Genomic DNA, 16,871 nt, shown 5'->3' on the forward strand with positions numbered 1-16,871 from the left:
GTTACTAATCTGGTTATGCATGCCCACCTTTGCTCGCATGATGATCACACACAACAACTGAGGCGTACAATTGTTATTTTAATTCAAATAACAATGTTTTTACATGTCGTAAGTATGTCGCACACCTAATCTTTTTAATTGAAGTAATCCAAATGTAATCATAAATTCTTTCAAAAGTATCTGTAATCCGATTACAATATTTTAGTTGGTAAAGTAACGGATTACAGTTACTGATTTTCTGTAATCCGTTACTCCCAAACTCTGTCTATAAGGGCCCCCACTTCACAATGCATGTGCAAGAGCTAAACAAAAGCAAGACAATTATCTCTGCAGCACTCCATCAATGAGGCATTTATGGAAGAGTGGTTAGAAAGAAGCATATGAGTAAAAGGCACATGACATACAGTCTAAATGACAAGACTCTCTGGTTTGATGAGACTGAAATAAAACGATTAGACCTGAATGCAAAGCATGTCGGGTGAAAACAAGGTACCACTCATCACTTGACTAATGCCATCCCTATGGTGAAACATGGAGCATTGTGCTATCGGGATCTTTCTCAGTGAAAGGGCTTGGTCGACAGGTCAAAATGACGGCATGGTTGAACAACAAAAAATCTAGAGTGCACAGGAACTCAGACTGGGGCATATATCTTTTAACACAACAACAACCCAAAGCCCACAGCCCAAAGAACTCTGGAGTGTCTTCAGGACAAGTTTGTAAATGTCCTTGAGTGGCCTAGCCAAAGCTCAGACATGAATGTCATTGAAAATCTCTGAAAAATTGGAGAGCCTGACCAAATCTGAGCACGCAGAACTGGTAGAGGCATACCCAGGAATACCTGTGATCGCTGCCGAAGGCACTTTTAAAAAGTACAGAACAAAGGATCTGAACACTCATATATTTGTACATGAGATATTTCAGTTTTTTACTTGTTTTGCTTTGTAATTATATGGTATTGTGTATAGATTGATACCAATTAATAACAATTAGAAACAATGTCCATAACACAACTACATGCAGAGAAAGTGAATGGGTTCAAATACTTTCTGAAGACACTGTAAGAGAGTACAATGTCTTGTGTTCTTGACTGCCTCTGGTGCTCATGCTCTTGAATCCTTTACAAACAAAAACAACTACAGATGCACTCAAAGGTGCAGCATAACATTTTTTACCCAGCTTTCATTTCACTCCAAATCAAAAGATTCTAGTGTTATACCGAACATGTCAAGCTCCATTACCAACAGCACAGCATGTTAACTTCTCTATACAGGAGTTACTTACATACCATGGAAGGGCAAGGCATCTCTGAGCAAATTGGTAGCACGATTAGGGGATAGAACAAAGATAAAAGTGGTTTCCGAATCTTGTCAGAGGGTGCTGAGATTACAACACCCCCAGCACCACTATTTCCCTTGGCTCTGGTTGAGGACCTCTGGCATATTTTCCAAATGAGTCAAGCTAGAAAAGCATGCTTGATCATGTCATCTAGAAGGCCTTGTCAGTCAGATTTTCTGTATGTGGAAGTGGTCTGCTGTCACAGTTGGTGATTATCCACTGGCAAATCCTCAGCTGTTTTAACTATCAGGGAGAGATGGAGAGGCAAATCAGTGGGAGAGGGTAGTTGGTGCCAACTAAAAATAAGAATACATTTTTATTTCTAACTAGTGTACTTCAAATAATTCAACGGTATCCAGGCTAGGATCCAACTGAAGGTTGCCCATGCAGAATTGTATACAATCTGTGGGAACTGGTTTAGTACAAAAGCACCATGAATGCAGAGTCATGATATTTGCCAAATTGGCGTTCACATACTTGTTTTCATTGGCTGTGCCTCAGTGTTGTGATGGCAATTTCTAAAATTCCAAAGTTCTATGAAAATGGTAGGTAAGACAGGAGAAATCAATTGCGCAATAAACGGTTTTAATCTTGCTTGCAAGGAGAAAGTATACAGGTTACAAAGTAACGGTGGATAGTTTCTAAATAAAAACATCATTTCGACAGTATTTATTACATAGGAAAAAGGGGTGTGGTAAGATGCTGCCATCTGTTTCATGTCAATCAAACACCTTTCCCTTTGTTCTATCACACACGTCAAATGCTATCTTCCCCAACCTTATCCTTCCTGCCATGTTTACTGTAGTGTTTACCCAAAGGGGCAAACTGGCCTTACTCCCCCTGTTGTATCTTCTCCTATCCTGTCCTAAAACCCATTGATCTGCATCTGGACAGACAATAGATGTCCCCTATGCAAATACCAGATCCCACACATTCCTGTACCTATCTTAACAGTGGGACTCTATCCTTTATACAATGTATTCTCACTGAGTAAAGAAATTTCCACAACAGTGTCCTCCACAGCGATCCCATCAGACTGCTGCTGATTGGCTAAGGAGTACATACATCATGGGTCATCACATCCTTTTGGTCTCATATTCTTAGTTCTATCAAAAACACCTTGCATACATTTTTTTCTTTAAATGTTGCTTGAAGATAAGTCAGTCAGTCATATTTTACCCATGATACCTTACGTTTCTGTATTCACCTCTTCGTTTTCTATACAGCAGCAGAGCTGCTACCGCTGCCACCACTACCACTGCAATTACTACAGCAACCAGCCACATGCTGGAATTTCTTTCCGCTGAACATCCAGACGGGTTTTCAGCAATTGTCATCTCTTCTAGAATATTAGACAAAACAAAAGCAAGTGTAAATATTTCAACATTAATAAATCATGGAGCCCCTCCAAGAACTGCCACCTTAACGTGGTGGAGGGGTTTGAGTACCCGAGTGACCCTAGGAGCTATGTTGTCTGGGGCTATATGCCCCTGGTAGGGTCTCCCAAGGCAAACAGGTCTTAGGCGACGGGTCAGACTAAGAGCGGTTCAAAACCCCTTAATGAAGAATAACATTTTGAGTACCGTGACGTCGCCCGGTATGGCGCAGCCGGGGCCCCACCCCGGAGCCAGGCCCGGGGTTGGGGCTCGAATGCGAGCGCCTGGTGGCCGGGCCTTCCCCCATGGGGCCCGGCCGGGCTCAGCCCGAACGGGTGACGTGGGGCCGCCCTCCCGTGGGCTCACCACCCACAGGAGGGACCATAAGGGGCCGGTGCAAAGAGGATCGGGCGGCAGTCGAAGGCAGGGGCCTAGACAACCCGATCTCTGGACACGGAAACTGGCTCTAGGGACGTGGAATGTCACCTCGCTGGCGGGGAAGGAGCCTGAGTTAGTGCGTGAGGTTGAGAGGTTCCGATTAGAGGTAGTCGGGATCACCTCTACGCACGGCTTGGGCTCTGGAACCACACTCCTTGAGAGAGGATGGACTCTTCACCACTCTGGAGTTGCCCATGGTGAGAGGCGGCGGGCTGGTGTGGGTTTGCTCATAGCTCCCCAGCTCTGCCGCCATGTGTTGGAGTTTACCCCGGTGAACGAGAGGGTCGTTTCCCTGCGCCTACGGGTCGGGGATAGGTCTCTCACTGTTGTTTGTGCCTACGGGCCGAACGGCAGTGCAGAGTACCCGACCTTCTTGGAGTCTCTGGGAGGGGTGCTGGAAAGTGCTCCGACTGGGGACTCTATTGTTCTACTGGGGGACTTCAACGCCCACGTGGGCAACGACAGTGACACCTGGAGGGGCGTGATTGGGAGGAACGGCCCCCCTGATCTGAACCCGAGTGGTGTTCAGTTATTGGACTTCTGTGCTAGTCACAGTTTGTCAATAACGAACACCATGTTCAAGCATAAGGGTGTCCATCAGTGCACGTGGCACCATTGACTTTGTTGTCGTCTCATCTGACCTGCGGCCGTATGTCTTGGACACTCGGGTGAAGAGAGGGGCGGAGCTGTCAACTGATCACCACCTGGTGGTGAGTTGGATCCGATGGCTGGGGAGGAAGCTGGACAGACTCGGCAGGCCCAAGCGTACTGTAAGGGTCTGCTGGGAACGTCTGGCCGAGTCTCCTGTCAGAGAGATCTTTAACTCCCACCTCCGGCAGAGCATCGACTGGATCCCGAGGGAGGTTGGAGATATTGAGTCCGAGTGGACCATGTTCTCCACCGCCATTGTCGAAGCGGCCGCTCGGAGCTGTGGCCGTAAGGTCTCCGGTGCCTGTCGAGGCGGCAATCCCCGAACCCGGTGGTGGACACCGGAAGTAAGGGATGCCGTCAAGCTGAAGAAGGAGTCCTATCAGGCCTGGTTGGCTTGTGGGACTCCTGAGGCAGCTGACGGGTACCGACAGGCCAAGCGGGCTGCAGCCCGGGTGGTTGTGGAGGCAAAAACTCGGGCCTGGGAGGAGTTCGGTGAGGCCATGGAGAAGGACTATCGGCTGGCCTCGAAGAGATTCTGGCAAACCATCCGGCGCCTCAGGAGAGGGAAACAGTGCCCTACCAACGCTGTTTACAGTAGAGGTGGGCAGCTGTTGACCTCAACTGAGGATGTCGTTGGGCGGTGGAAGGAGTACTTCGAGGATCTCCTCAATCCCGCTGACATGTTTTCCATTGAGGAAGCAGAGGATGAGGGCTCAGAGGTGGACTCGTCCATCACCCGGGCTGAAGTCACAGAGGTGGTCAAGAAACTCCTCGGTGGCAAGGCACCGGGGGTGGATGAGATCCGCCCTGAGTACCTCAAGTCTCTGGATGTTGTGGGGCTGTCTTGGTTGACACGCCTGTGCAACATCGCGTGGCGGTCGGGGACAGTGCCTCTGGGATGGCAGACCGGGGTGGTGGTCCCTCTTTTTAAGAAGGGGGACCGGAGGGTGTGTTCCAACTATAGGGGGATCACACTTCTCAGCCTGCCCGGGAAAGTCTATGCCAGGGTTCTGGAGAGGAGAATACGGCCGATAGTAGAACCTCGGATTCAGGAGGAACAGTGTGGTTTTCGTCCGGGCCGTGGAACACTGGACCAGCTCTATACCCTCTATACCCACATGTGTTTTGTGGATTTGGAGAAGGCATTCGACTGTGTACCTCGCGACATCTTGTGGAGGGTGCTTGGGGAATATGGGGTCCTGGGTCCTTTGCTAAGGGCTGTCAGGTCCCTATACAACCGAAGCAGGAGCTTGGTCCGCATTGCCGGCAGTAAGTCAGACTTTCCCAGTGCATGTTGGACTCCGGCAGGGCTGCCCTTTGTCACCGGTTCTGTTTGTAATTTTTATGGACAGAATTTCTAGGCGCAGCCAGGGGCCGGAGGGTGTCAGGTTTGGGGACCACACGATTTCGTCTCTGCTCTTTGCAGATGATGTTGTCGTGTTGGCCCCTTCTAACCAGGACCTTCAGCATGCACTGGGACGGTTTGCAGCCGAGTGTGAAGCGGTGGGGATGAAAATCAGTACCTCCAAATCCGAGGCCATGGTCCTCAGTCGGAAAAGGGTGGCTTGCCCACTTCAGGTTGGTGGAGAGTGCCTGCCTCAAGTGGAGGAGTTTAAGTATCTAGGGGTCTTGTTCACGAGTGAGGGAAGGATGGAACGGGAGATTGACAGACGGATCGGTGCAGCTTCTGCAGTAATGCAGTCGATGTATCGGTCTGTCGTGGTGAAGAAAGAGCTGAGCCGCAAGGCGAAGCTCTCGATTTACCAGTCAATCTACGTTCCTACTCTCACCTATGGTCATGAGCTTTGGGTCATGACCGAAAGGACAAGATCCCGGATACAGGCGGCCGAAATGAGTTTTCTCCGCAGGGTGGCTGGGCGATCCCTTAGAGATAGGGTGAGAAGCTCGGTCACCCGGGAGGAGCTCAGAGTAGAGCCACTGCTCCTCCACATCGAGAGGGGTCAGCTGAGGTGGCTTGGGCATCTTTTTCGGATGCCTCCGGAACGCCTTCCTGGGAAGGTGTTCCGGTCCCGTCCCACCGGGAGGAGACCCCGGGGAAGACCTAGGACACGCTGGAGGGACTATGTCTCCCGGCTGGCCTGGGAACGCCTCGGTGTCCCCCCGGAAGAGCTAGAGGAAGTGTCTGGGGAGAGGGAAGTCTGGGCATCCCTGCTTAGACTGCTGCCCCCGCGACCCGGCCCCGGATAAGCGGAAGAAGATGGATGGATAAATCATGGTGACATAGCACTAAAAATACAGATTTCTTTTCTCCATTATTTGTATTTGTATGCAATTTGAGATTATTGTTTTATGATGTAAATTACTTTACAAATGTAATCAATTATTATTATTATTATTGTTTTTGTTATTATACATTTCTTTACATAAAATGTATCTTTTAATATATAATATAAAAACATATATGATGTTCACGTACCTGCCTTTGACCTGATAGTGACGTTTGTTTGAGCCACGTGTCTGCTCTGGAGACCTGAGAGTGTACATGTGTAGGTCCCTGTGTTTTCCTGAGTCTTTGGGTGTTTGAGGAGGAGGGATCCATTTCCCTTCAGAATCTGGTGCTGCTCCAGTCCAGCCTGGCCCAACCAGTTGTTGGAGGTGTGTATGGTTCTGTTGTTGTAGCTCAGGATGATTGAGGACTTATTGGTTCTAGTGAAGGTCCAGGTGAGGGAGAAAATCTGGAGGTTGTGTGGAGCGATGCAGGGGATGGACAGCTCTCGCCCCACTTTTCCAACCAACACTGTGGTTGAAATAAGTTTATTTAAAAACAATGTGATTCCTGTTTGGCCTCATTGCCATAGTTACTCTCTGAAACACTAGGGGGCAGTGTAAATTCAGTTAATCGTCTAATTTCACAGACATTAGCCACCTCCAGCTTAAGATACCGTATATAATGGTGAGAAATCTGACCTAACCATGGGTATGAAAACGCGTGGTCTAACAATTAGTCCGCTTATCACTGTATTCTGGCTCGGACCGCTTTTGATAGGAGTGGACCCTTTCACTTACCCTCTTCCTGTCTGGACTTGCTGGAAGTTCACAGCTAAAATGACCAGGGCCTGCAACTATCCCATTAGTGTCAGTGAAAAAGACTTATTTTTTTCAGATTTTAATGGCATGAGTGCACTGTCTTTTATCTATCCATGTTTGGCTGAGAATAGCTACAAACATTAACCATAGGCTACACAATTGTAAAATGAGGGAGTGGGGGGAGGCTGGGGGGAGAGAGGAGGAAAGAGGAGATTGAGAGTGTAGAAAGAGGGAGAGAGGAGTGGAAGAGTGTAAATGCTGATCATGCCCTACCTCTTTCTTGCAGGGAACTTCTCCAAGACTGGGATCCGTACGTGGAGTTAACAGTGCAGATGTAGGTGAGGATGTTTTCAGACATTCTCAGCTTGCTTTGAATGGAGTACAGGCCCTTAGAATTGGGAACCATCTGTGTGGTGGGTCTCAGGTTGTCTTCTCTGGGCAGAGTGGACCACTGTACACGGGGAGCAGGGAAGATGTCCTTAGACTGACACAGAACCTCTTTGTTAGACCTCTTTTCCATGGTAACAATCTTGATGGGAGCTGAAATAACAGTGACAGACAGCCAGGATTAACAGGAAGTAACAGCCATAAAGAGGCTTTCTGGGATTTTTGTGAGAAATACTATTTGAAAGCTCCTGTTTTGTACTTTATGTGTAATGTGTTGTGTATATGTCCTTTCTAACTGGGTGGTTTGAATTCTGAATGTTCATGTGAGTCGTACATTTCTGTCTAATTAGGACAAAGGCATTTAGTGGCTACACAAGGTTAGTAATGTAAACCTTGTTATATGGATAAACCAAACCCAATTCTTTTCAGTTTTCCTAACAACACTATTTACAGAACAGGGATTGGGAAACGCTGATTTGGCCATTTAGCTTTAGCACTAAACAGCTAGAATACAGCCGGTTGACACAAAATATTATTCACTTGTCTTGACCTTCACAACACAAGGTATATAACACAAGATATGATAAAAGCATTTGATAACAGGGTACCCAGCCCCATAATCCAGCTTTATATAGCGTCAGCAACCCACCCTCCACTTTCATGATGACAAAGGACTCTTGTTGATCCAGTGTGCTGTTGACCAGACACCTGTAGCGGCCTCGGTCCTTGATGCCACACTCGTTAAGATGGAGCGAGGCATTTCCCTTGGAGAGTTGTTCCTGGAGGAGGTACATCCTGGTACTGTGGACCTGGGGAGGCTGGTCCGATTGGTGTCCATCCTGCTGGGATTGACTGAGGACGAGCACCTCCTGTTGGTACCAGATTATGTTTTCATTTCCACTGGGTTTGAAGCTGCAGGGCAGCACACAGTGTCCTGAGAACGGACATGTCACATGGGCATCTAGAGGTAAAGAGAGCAGTGAGGGGAAATGTGACTTTCAGATGAAGGACTAAACACTTCAGAAATAACATTCAGTAGTTTCCATATACGTTGAAAACTTTGGGGTCACTTTTTTATTTTTATTTGTCTTATATATATATATATATATATATATATATATATATATATATATATAACAAGTGGATCAGAAATACAGTGTACACATTGTTAATGTTGTAAATAGCTATTATAGCTGGAAACAGCAGAATTTTATGGAATATCTACATAGGCCTTCAGAGACTCTGTTGCATTATGTTAGCATATCTGAAAACTGTTGTGTTGATTAAAGAAGAAATGGCCTTCTTTAGACTAGTTGAATATCTGGAGCATCAGCAATTGTGCGTTTGATTGCAGGATCAAAATGTTCAGGAACAGAAAACGTTCTTCTGAAATTTGTTGGTCTATTCTTGTTCTGAGAAATAAAAGCTATTCCTCATAAGAAAATGCCAAGAAACTGAAGATCTCATACAATGATGTGTACAACACTCCCTTCACAGAACAGAGCAAACTGTCTCTAACCAGAATAGAAAGAGGAGTGGGAGGCCCTGGTGCACAACTGAACAGGGAGGACAAATAGGTTAGAGTGTCTAGTTTGAGAAACAGACGCCTCAAAGTTCCTCAACGGGCAGCTTTATTAAATAGTACCCGCAGTACACCAGTCTCAACGCCAACAGTGAAGAGGCGACTCAGGGATGCTGGCCTTCTAGGCAGAGTTGCAAAGCCATTTCTCAGACCGGAAAAAAAGGGAAAACAGTTGAATAAAGAACATTTGTGAGCTGCAGACCACATAAAAAGATGCTGGAGGAGTGCTTGATGCCATCTGTCAAGCCTGGTGGAGGCAATGTGATGGTCTGGTTGGTGGTAAACTGGGGGATTTGTACAGGGTAAAAGGGATCTTGATGAAGGAAGGCTATTTAGTGTAGATGGAGTCAGCTGGTACTCTGTCTATAATGGAGTGGTCAGCACAGTCACTGGATCACAACTCAACTGAGCTGTTTTGGGAGCAGGTTGACTGTACGGTACGTAATCAAACCAACCCAACTTGTGGGAGGGTGCTTCAGGAAGCGTGGGATGAAATCCCTTCAGATTACCTCAACATACTGACAGCTAGAATACCAAAGGTCTGCAAGGGTGTAATTACTGCAAGTGGAGGATCTTTTGACGAAAACATAGTTTGAAGGATACAATTATCATTTCAATAATAAAATATTTTCATTATTTCTAACCTTGTCAATCACAATATGTCCTATTCATTTTGCTGTACATTGTATTCAATCTCATGCCGTCATGTATGTTTTCATGGTAAACAATGACATGTCTAAGTGACTCCAAACCTTGAACGGTAGTGTAGCTACAATGTGGGTAACTGTGTTTTAATCTCTTTCAGATGTAGGCCTACATGCTTCAGAATTAACTTGCAGTGGTTCCCATCTCACTTGACTCAAACAATATGTACTGCATTAACCTTCCTCCCACTTCTTCCATCTTACTTATAGGTTACATTTTTCAATAGGTTCCATGCCATGGTTAAACTAGGCAAACATGCACACATTATGAGGGCTCTAAGCTTCCAATAAAACAAGAATGTTGATAGTTTTTAATGCAAGCCGAGGTCAAATAATGGTTTGGCGCAGTCACATAGCCATTGCTGCTGGAACAGTGGAAGACTAAATAATTGCTGACCAACGTATCATACATTCAATAAATTTTTCATGGAAAAGTTAATTGTGTACGTGTTACCTCACTGGTCATTTGTGTCATCATGTCCCAGTGAAGAACACCTGAAAAAACACACTGACGGCGTTAGGACGGTATACTCTCATCCTGTCTCTAGCACTGTCCTGTTGGTGAACCCTCTCATACATTGTAGTCACCACACATTCCACAAGAGCTCCGGCGTCTATGGTTATAGCGGCACACCTAAAGCTAACAGAGCTGGCCGTACATTAAAATTGTTGAGGTAAATGCAAGGTTTGACTGGATGAGTAGTTGGTAACACCCTTGAAACTGGTAATCGCACAGCCTATTCTAAACAGTTCTTAGAGTAATTTGTTGCGCACAGATGTGGTTACAACCAGGGGCGACTGGTCATTAGGGGCAGGTGTGGCACAGCCCCACCTGTTGTCAACAGAAAGAACTGCAACAAAATTATGTTATTTTTATTTCTTGAAGATTAATTCCTGTAATTTATTATCTTGCTAAATTGCATATATCATTTGTGTCAGGATTTTATTTCATGTTCATTGGTCCCTGCCTTGCTGCCTCAGACTGCGTTCTGCCGATCTGAGTTTGCAGTAGTAGGCCATAGGCTACGTGTGAATGTGGGGCCTCTCTCACAATGCAATGTACACTGTACGTGTGAAAATATGAATACACATGCTGAGAATGTTAGTGTGATCAATGTAGATCACACGAATTTGATGCCAAGTGGGGCTGACAGGCGGTAGCCCCACTACAGCGTCATTTTGTTTTTTCAGAACTGATTGGCTGTCTGCCTGGCACCAACATTAGTCGGCAAGAAGAGCGAGGAGGGTAGATTGTCTTAGCTAGCTTGTTAGCTTCACAAACAGCAGATAATATGAAAATGAATAAAGTGTATTTCATAATCGGGCACCGGTTTGAAACCCTTTATTTGGAAGAGAAACTTGAAGTAAACCGACTTGGTGCCCATCAGCCACGGGATATTGTCATCACTCAAACTGCTGGTAAAAGTAACTGCAGGTTTAACGTGGAGTGTTTTTTGAAAAAAAAAGTGGCTAACGGTTAGCATACAAAAGAAGGCACTCTTCGGTTTTCCGTGTCTGCTATTTGGAGGAGATGGTACTTGGTCGAGGACGGGTTACAAAGATTTGAAACATCTTTCTGAGAGGATTGCAAAACATGAGAGCAGCGGGAGTCATCTGGACAATGCTGTGAAATTGGTCTTACTTGGAAGGGTTAATGTAGCAGCCCAAGTTGACAGTGCATACAGGCGCTCCATTGAGCAGCATAATAAACAGGTGGAGGAAAACAGGTACGTTCTCAGTTGGATCATAACATGTATTAAACTGTGTGGAAAATGTGAAACCGCACTGCAGGGGCACGACGAGTCAGTGAACTCCCTGAATCCTGGAATATTCAGATACATTTTCGAGACTGTGTGAGGGCGATTCGAGACTTCAGAGGCACTATGACGCTCAGCCCATCTTCAAAGGGACATCTAGCACTGTACAAAACGAACTGTTAAACTGTATGTATGAAGTGTACAGGGAGGAGATTGCCAAGCAAGTGGACGAGACATCATTTGTTGCCATATAGGCAGATGAGACCACTGATGTCTCCTGTAAATCACAAATGGTGGTGGTGTTGTGATACATGTTGCCTGACAATACAGTGACAGAGAGGTTTTTGGAGTTTGTGGAAGTCAAAGATAAAACTGGACTCGGCCTCTCTAATAGCATCAAGGGTGTGCCAGAACTACTGAAGCTGGGAGAACAGCTGATCGCTCAGACTTATGATGGTGCTGCTGTAATGAGTGGAAATGTCCGAGGAGTACAGACACTAATGAAAGAGACATACCCACATGCTCACTTTGCTCACTGCTATGCTCACCAGCTGACCCTGACCTTGCAGCAACATTGTTCAGGAAGGATGAGCATCCTGAAGGTGTTTTTTGCAGATTTAACTGCTTTTGCCACCTATTTCTCTGGCGCTCCAAAACGTGTTGTGGCACTTGCTGAGGCAACACAGAGACGCATTCCAAGGCCACCCGATGTATGATGGAACATTAAAAGTAAAACTGTCAATGGATTTGGGAAATCCGTGCTGCTCCTGTGTATGGAGGACATACGGACACAACCAGGATGGGATGAGGCCACCATAAGTGAGGCATACGGCCTGTCAAAAACACTCTGGGACAGAGCCTTTCTGCAGCTGATGGATGTTTTTTCTTCTTAATGCCAGAAGTTGATGTTTTATACAACACTCTGCAAAAACGGAGCATTGATGCATCTGGGATTAGCAGTGCATTCACCCATTTCAAGGAGAATGTCCAGAATATGCGGAAGCAAATGGATGAATGGGCTGCCACCGTTTAAGATGAAACAGACGAGCCAGGCCGACGGGAAACCAACACAGCGCCGGTGATGGAGGAGGCATGCGACACAGTCATCTCCCAGGTGGAGCAGAGGTTTTCACAAAGTGACCACCTGATCGCTGCCAAGCTGGTTGACAGCTCGCTCTTCCCACAATTTGTCCTGTCATTCCCTACATCTGAGCTTGACTGTGGTGAAACTATGGCCCCTAGGAAACAAGGAAAAGTTTAAGTCTGAGCTGACCACTCTGTACCGCCACACTGAGCTTCACACTGGTAAGACGGCCCAGTCTCTGTTAAGATCCATCCATGAGAACAACCTAGAGGAGGCTTTTGAGACTGTCACGCTGCTGAAAATGATCATAACAACACCTATGACGACATCCGAGTCAGAGAGGAACTTTTCTACCTTGAAGAGGGTAAAAACCTTCACTCGCAATACCATGGGACAGCCGCGACTCAATGCATTGGCCATGTTGACCATCGAAAGCCAGCTGATTCAGCAGCTACATGACTTCATTCCCAAAGTCATTGAAAAGTTTACCCAGAGGAAGAACCGCCGTGCCACCTTTCTCTTCAAGTGAGCCCTCAGCCTTAATGAGTGAAAGCATATTTTATCATCCTGCCTTTGTGGTGCTGGTTCGTGCATTGTTCATATTTTTGTGCTGGATCGATTGATAAAGATGGTGATGAGTGTCAGTGTGCCCATGCTTATCTATTAAGGTTGTTGTCATAGAATGGATCTGTATCCCTAACAAGTTGTCTTTCCGCTTCGTTGTGGCCTTCAGTGGTGTTGAGCTCATTGCTGTTCATGAATGGCCCTGTAGGCTCATTGGTTCTGAGCTTGGTTGCATTCTTAATTTAGGTTTGTAAATGTGACAGTGGTAATTTTACATGTGTGTGAGAGAGAAGGAGAGCAATTACACAAGAAGGTCTCTCTCTCTCTCCAGTATGTGTACTACAACACCTGGTAGAAGAAAGCTGCTCTGTCATTAAAAGTGTTTTGTGGGGCCACGCTGTTTGTTGATGTGTTAAATAAACACATCAGTAGCAAGAGGGAGTTTTGTAGCTTTACTGGTATGTATCCTATATTTTAAAATGGTTTGTGCCCCACCAATATTTGACATATAAAAACGCCACTGGTTACAACTATATGTTTCCCTGTGCAATGTAACAATCCATGTTCACTGGTGAATTACTGGTCATTTTACTGTCCTCCTTAGACAGACGATTCCCTCAAACATTATGCCAGACTGTACAGAATGTGCCAGTGTGAAAAGTCAGAGATGTGAGCAACGCTCAGAGTGGACGTATTTCATCTCCTTCAGCAAAATTCCTACCAGAAGAGACTGCTGACCTTGGTCTCGGTGACGTCGGCCAGTCTAAATACTGCAGGACAGTGGGAACGACCTTACGCCAGAACCAACAGAAGCCTGGTGAGGGCCAGATGGCCTTTACAGACAGGGTGGCCTACAGGATCACTCAGAGGAATCACTCAGAGGAATCACTCAGAGGAATCACTCAGAGGAATCACTCAGAGGAATCACTCAGAGGACACACCGGGAATCCGGCTCACTGACCAGAGACCACCTTCAAGGATTCATCGTCCTGGAAATGAAGAATTTAGTCACCACATACTCTTTCCATTTGAAATTATTGCTTATGTTGCCAAATATTGATGCCCACAATGTGTCCTGTGTAACTGTGTTTTGGAACAAAACTGTCACTTTTTTGATTGAAGTCAAGGAGATCTGCAAAAAAAAAAATCCTATTCCAAAAAGGTGTTGAGATATCTCAGGAGCCACGCATACTGCGCCCATGTCCATGCACTCAGACAAGCAGATGCACGTCCACCTGCTAGACAAATTCCCCAACCCCCTCCACGCACACGCCTCCGTGCACGGAATGCATGAATCAAAGAAGGGCCAAGAAGAGCTGGTCATCCGATCCACCGGGCCCATCAATCCGACCCGCCACAAAGATCTTTTGTTATGGATACAGAGTAACCACACAACCAACGACACAACCAGCTCTGGCATCGTGAAGCACCCCCCCCCCCCCCCCCCCCAAACACTTTACTCCTTCCTACCGATTTCCCCACAACATCTCCTGAGAGTTTGGCAACTGAATACAAAACAACTCCCACCACAAAGGCGTAGACGTGCGAAATGCATACATATAGACACAGCAACAACACTGCGTCCGTAAACTGCATTTGATAGTAGAGCTGGTATCTGTTATGTGAGACCTGGGTGGAAGAACTCTGGCACGTTGGGTAGCTGTCTGGGCGCCCAGCCTTGCACTCGGACTCGATCACCCTACATGGCCACAGGGTCTAGTGAGACAGTCACAATTGTTTCTTTTGGAGAAGGCCAGCAGGAAGAGACTGAGCTGGTACCTCCTCTGATGTGGGCAGGTTTTCAATACACCCCCCCCCTTTCTAACTTAATCAAATATATGACCTCCAAACCTTATTAAAGTTGCCTTGTATACTCCTCATCTGGTAATAAATGACACAGGATTTGTTTTATGGAACATTCCACACCTTTTTTACGATGGAAAGGAAACTCTAAGCTCCTGCTTGTTACTTTTGTTGATATCTTTCTGTTTTTCAGATGCCTGTTTGGTTTTAGGCAAAGAAAGAGCGCCAAAACAGGCTTTGGGCACTGCTTGAACAAAAACACAATCGGATGATCAACTGAGGGACTCCAAATGCAAAACATATGTCTAACCTTTTAAAGTGCTCTGGGATAGGGGATGTTTTTAGTGGAGATATAGATTAGAGTAAATGTATTCAGAAGCATACAGGAGTCCGATCATTTGTCTCCTTACTCAGCGCAGTTACAATGAAGACATCCCATGCCATGTCTTTTGCCTATTCTGACAACTCACACACTATAATACCTTCGAGGGGAGAGAGATTTTCTTACCTGGGATTTTACACTTGACAAAGGTGAAAATCAACAGCAACTTTAAGCAAGTTTGAACAAAGGCCTTCACCATTCTCATATATTCACAGAATCACACAAATAGTTGTGCTTCACACCAGTCCTTAATCCAATCTGTGGGACTCCTAAATCAACTAGGAGCTCCTTGAATCTCAAGCGGTGTCTTGGTTGGTCTTAGATCTCCCAACTTAGCCTCAGGGATGGTGAAGACTGAAAGCATCCGCTGCAGCTTTGAAGGATCCAAATGGTATATTTCACTGGAAACCAGAATACCACCGACAGACACATAAAAAAGTTATTCTGGAACCACTTGTGTCAGAGCAGGAAGGCTGTCTCTGTGCATACCTCAGTGAGAGCAACTAGCTCCTCTCACAGTGAGAAGAGAGACAGGACAGGGGAGGGAGCGGCAGTGCAGGCAGGTTGGTCTGAAATGCACACCCCATCTACAAAGACCTTGAGGCACTTGGAGTCATTGGTTACGTTGTGTTACCTAGAAACGCCTCTTTCCCCCTTTCACCTGCCTGTCAAACCTCCCCACCCCATTCCCACACACACGCCTCCTAGAAACTCATCGTCTGATTCATTTATTTCCACGTCGCTGGGTCACCACTTTTACTTCTCTTATTAGTGAACCTTCTCTGAGTGATGAATGTACATCCAGTGTGCTAAGATAGTTAATTCATACTGTTTTTCAACAGAAGCCAATTACACACACACACACACACAAACATCATGTGCACGTACATACATACACAATATTTATTGTGTCTTCTAGTTTCATGAAACGTATCTTCTAATTTCCTGGAAGATATCTTCTAGTTTTGTAAAAGGTATCTTCTAGTTTTGTAGAAGCGATCCTGTAGCTTCATCAAGGCATCCTCCCTATCTATAGAGTCTGGAGAACTGGTCTGAACAAGAAGAGTTCCAGAGTGATGTCACTGTGCTCTGCAGCTGGCAGGCAGATGAATGCAGAAGAAAGGGTTTCACATCAGCATTGTGTTTCAGAGATGAGTGGTTAAGGTTTAAGGTTTTTGAAGGTTATACTTTTACCAGAGTATCTATCACACAAAGTGTGCTTTAAAAACGGTTGTCTTTGTCCTCATGCCTTTAATGCACTTGTAGATTGCAACGTAACTACCAACACAAGCCCTATCACATAAGGTTCTGATTAACCCAACCATGCTATTGAAATAGAAAAATGTGAGTTGCCTAACCAGTTCAGTATTGGTTCATTCTTAATGTTTCTTAAGAGTGGGTGAATTATGAATTTATTTTTGAAATATGACATTGCTGGAACTTATTACAAGACAAATTATATTACCAAATGATGTTCTTGTATCAGCTATTTGAAATAATGATTAGGGACCTCCTGGAGGAATTAAGCAATTTTCTGCGGTTACGCGTTTTACTGTGCTTTTAATTTAGCTATGATTTTCTATAGTCATTGTGAGGTATGTCCTTGATGTATTCACCTGTACTGTTTTTGTAAAAAGTTAATTTGTAAAAAAATATAAAAATCCCCAAATGACGCTGCTGTATAAAGGTTTGTTAAAAACAAGAAATTCGTGTAACTGATTTATTCTTCAGGACTTCCTGCTGCTAGAAAACAACAT

At 45.5% G+C, this 16,871-nt stretch overlaps 1 protein-coding gene across 1 annotated transcript; it reads right to left on the reverse strand.

Annotated features, from left to right (window-relative positions):
* Positions 1 to 28: 28 nt before the first annotated feature.
* Positions 29 to 15,650, reverse strand: hhla2a.1 (HERV-H LTR-associating 2a, tandem duplicate 1). The gene is made up of 8 exons (XM_034293079.1): positions 15,241 to 15,650; positions 7,888 to 8,199; positions 7,125 to 7,391; positions 6,241 to 6,561; positions 2,546 to 2,680; positions 2,353 to 2,388; positions 1,816 to 1,842; positions 29 to 1,581 (listed from the first exon to the last, which is right to left on the reverse strand). The coding sequence occupies exons 1-8, from the start codon at positions 15,317 to 15,319 to the stop codon at positions 1,538 to 1,540; spliced, it is 1,221 nt and encodes a 406-aa protein (XP_034148970.1). The 5' UTR covers positions 15,320 to 15,650; the 3' UTR covers positions 29 to 1,537.
* Between the last annotated feature and the right edge of the window lie 1,221 nt (positions 15,651 to 16,871).

The sequence above is a fragment of the Esox lucius genome, chromosome 7 (assembly GCF_011004845.1).
Source record: "Esox lucius isolate fEsoLuc1 chromosome 7, fEsoLuc1.pri, whole genome shotgun sequence".
NCBI lineage: Eukaryota > Metazoa > Chordata > Actinopteri > Esociformes > Esocidae > Esox > Esox lucius.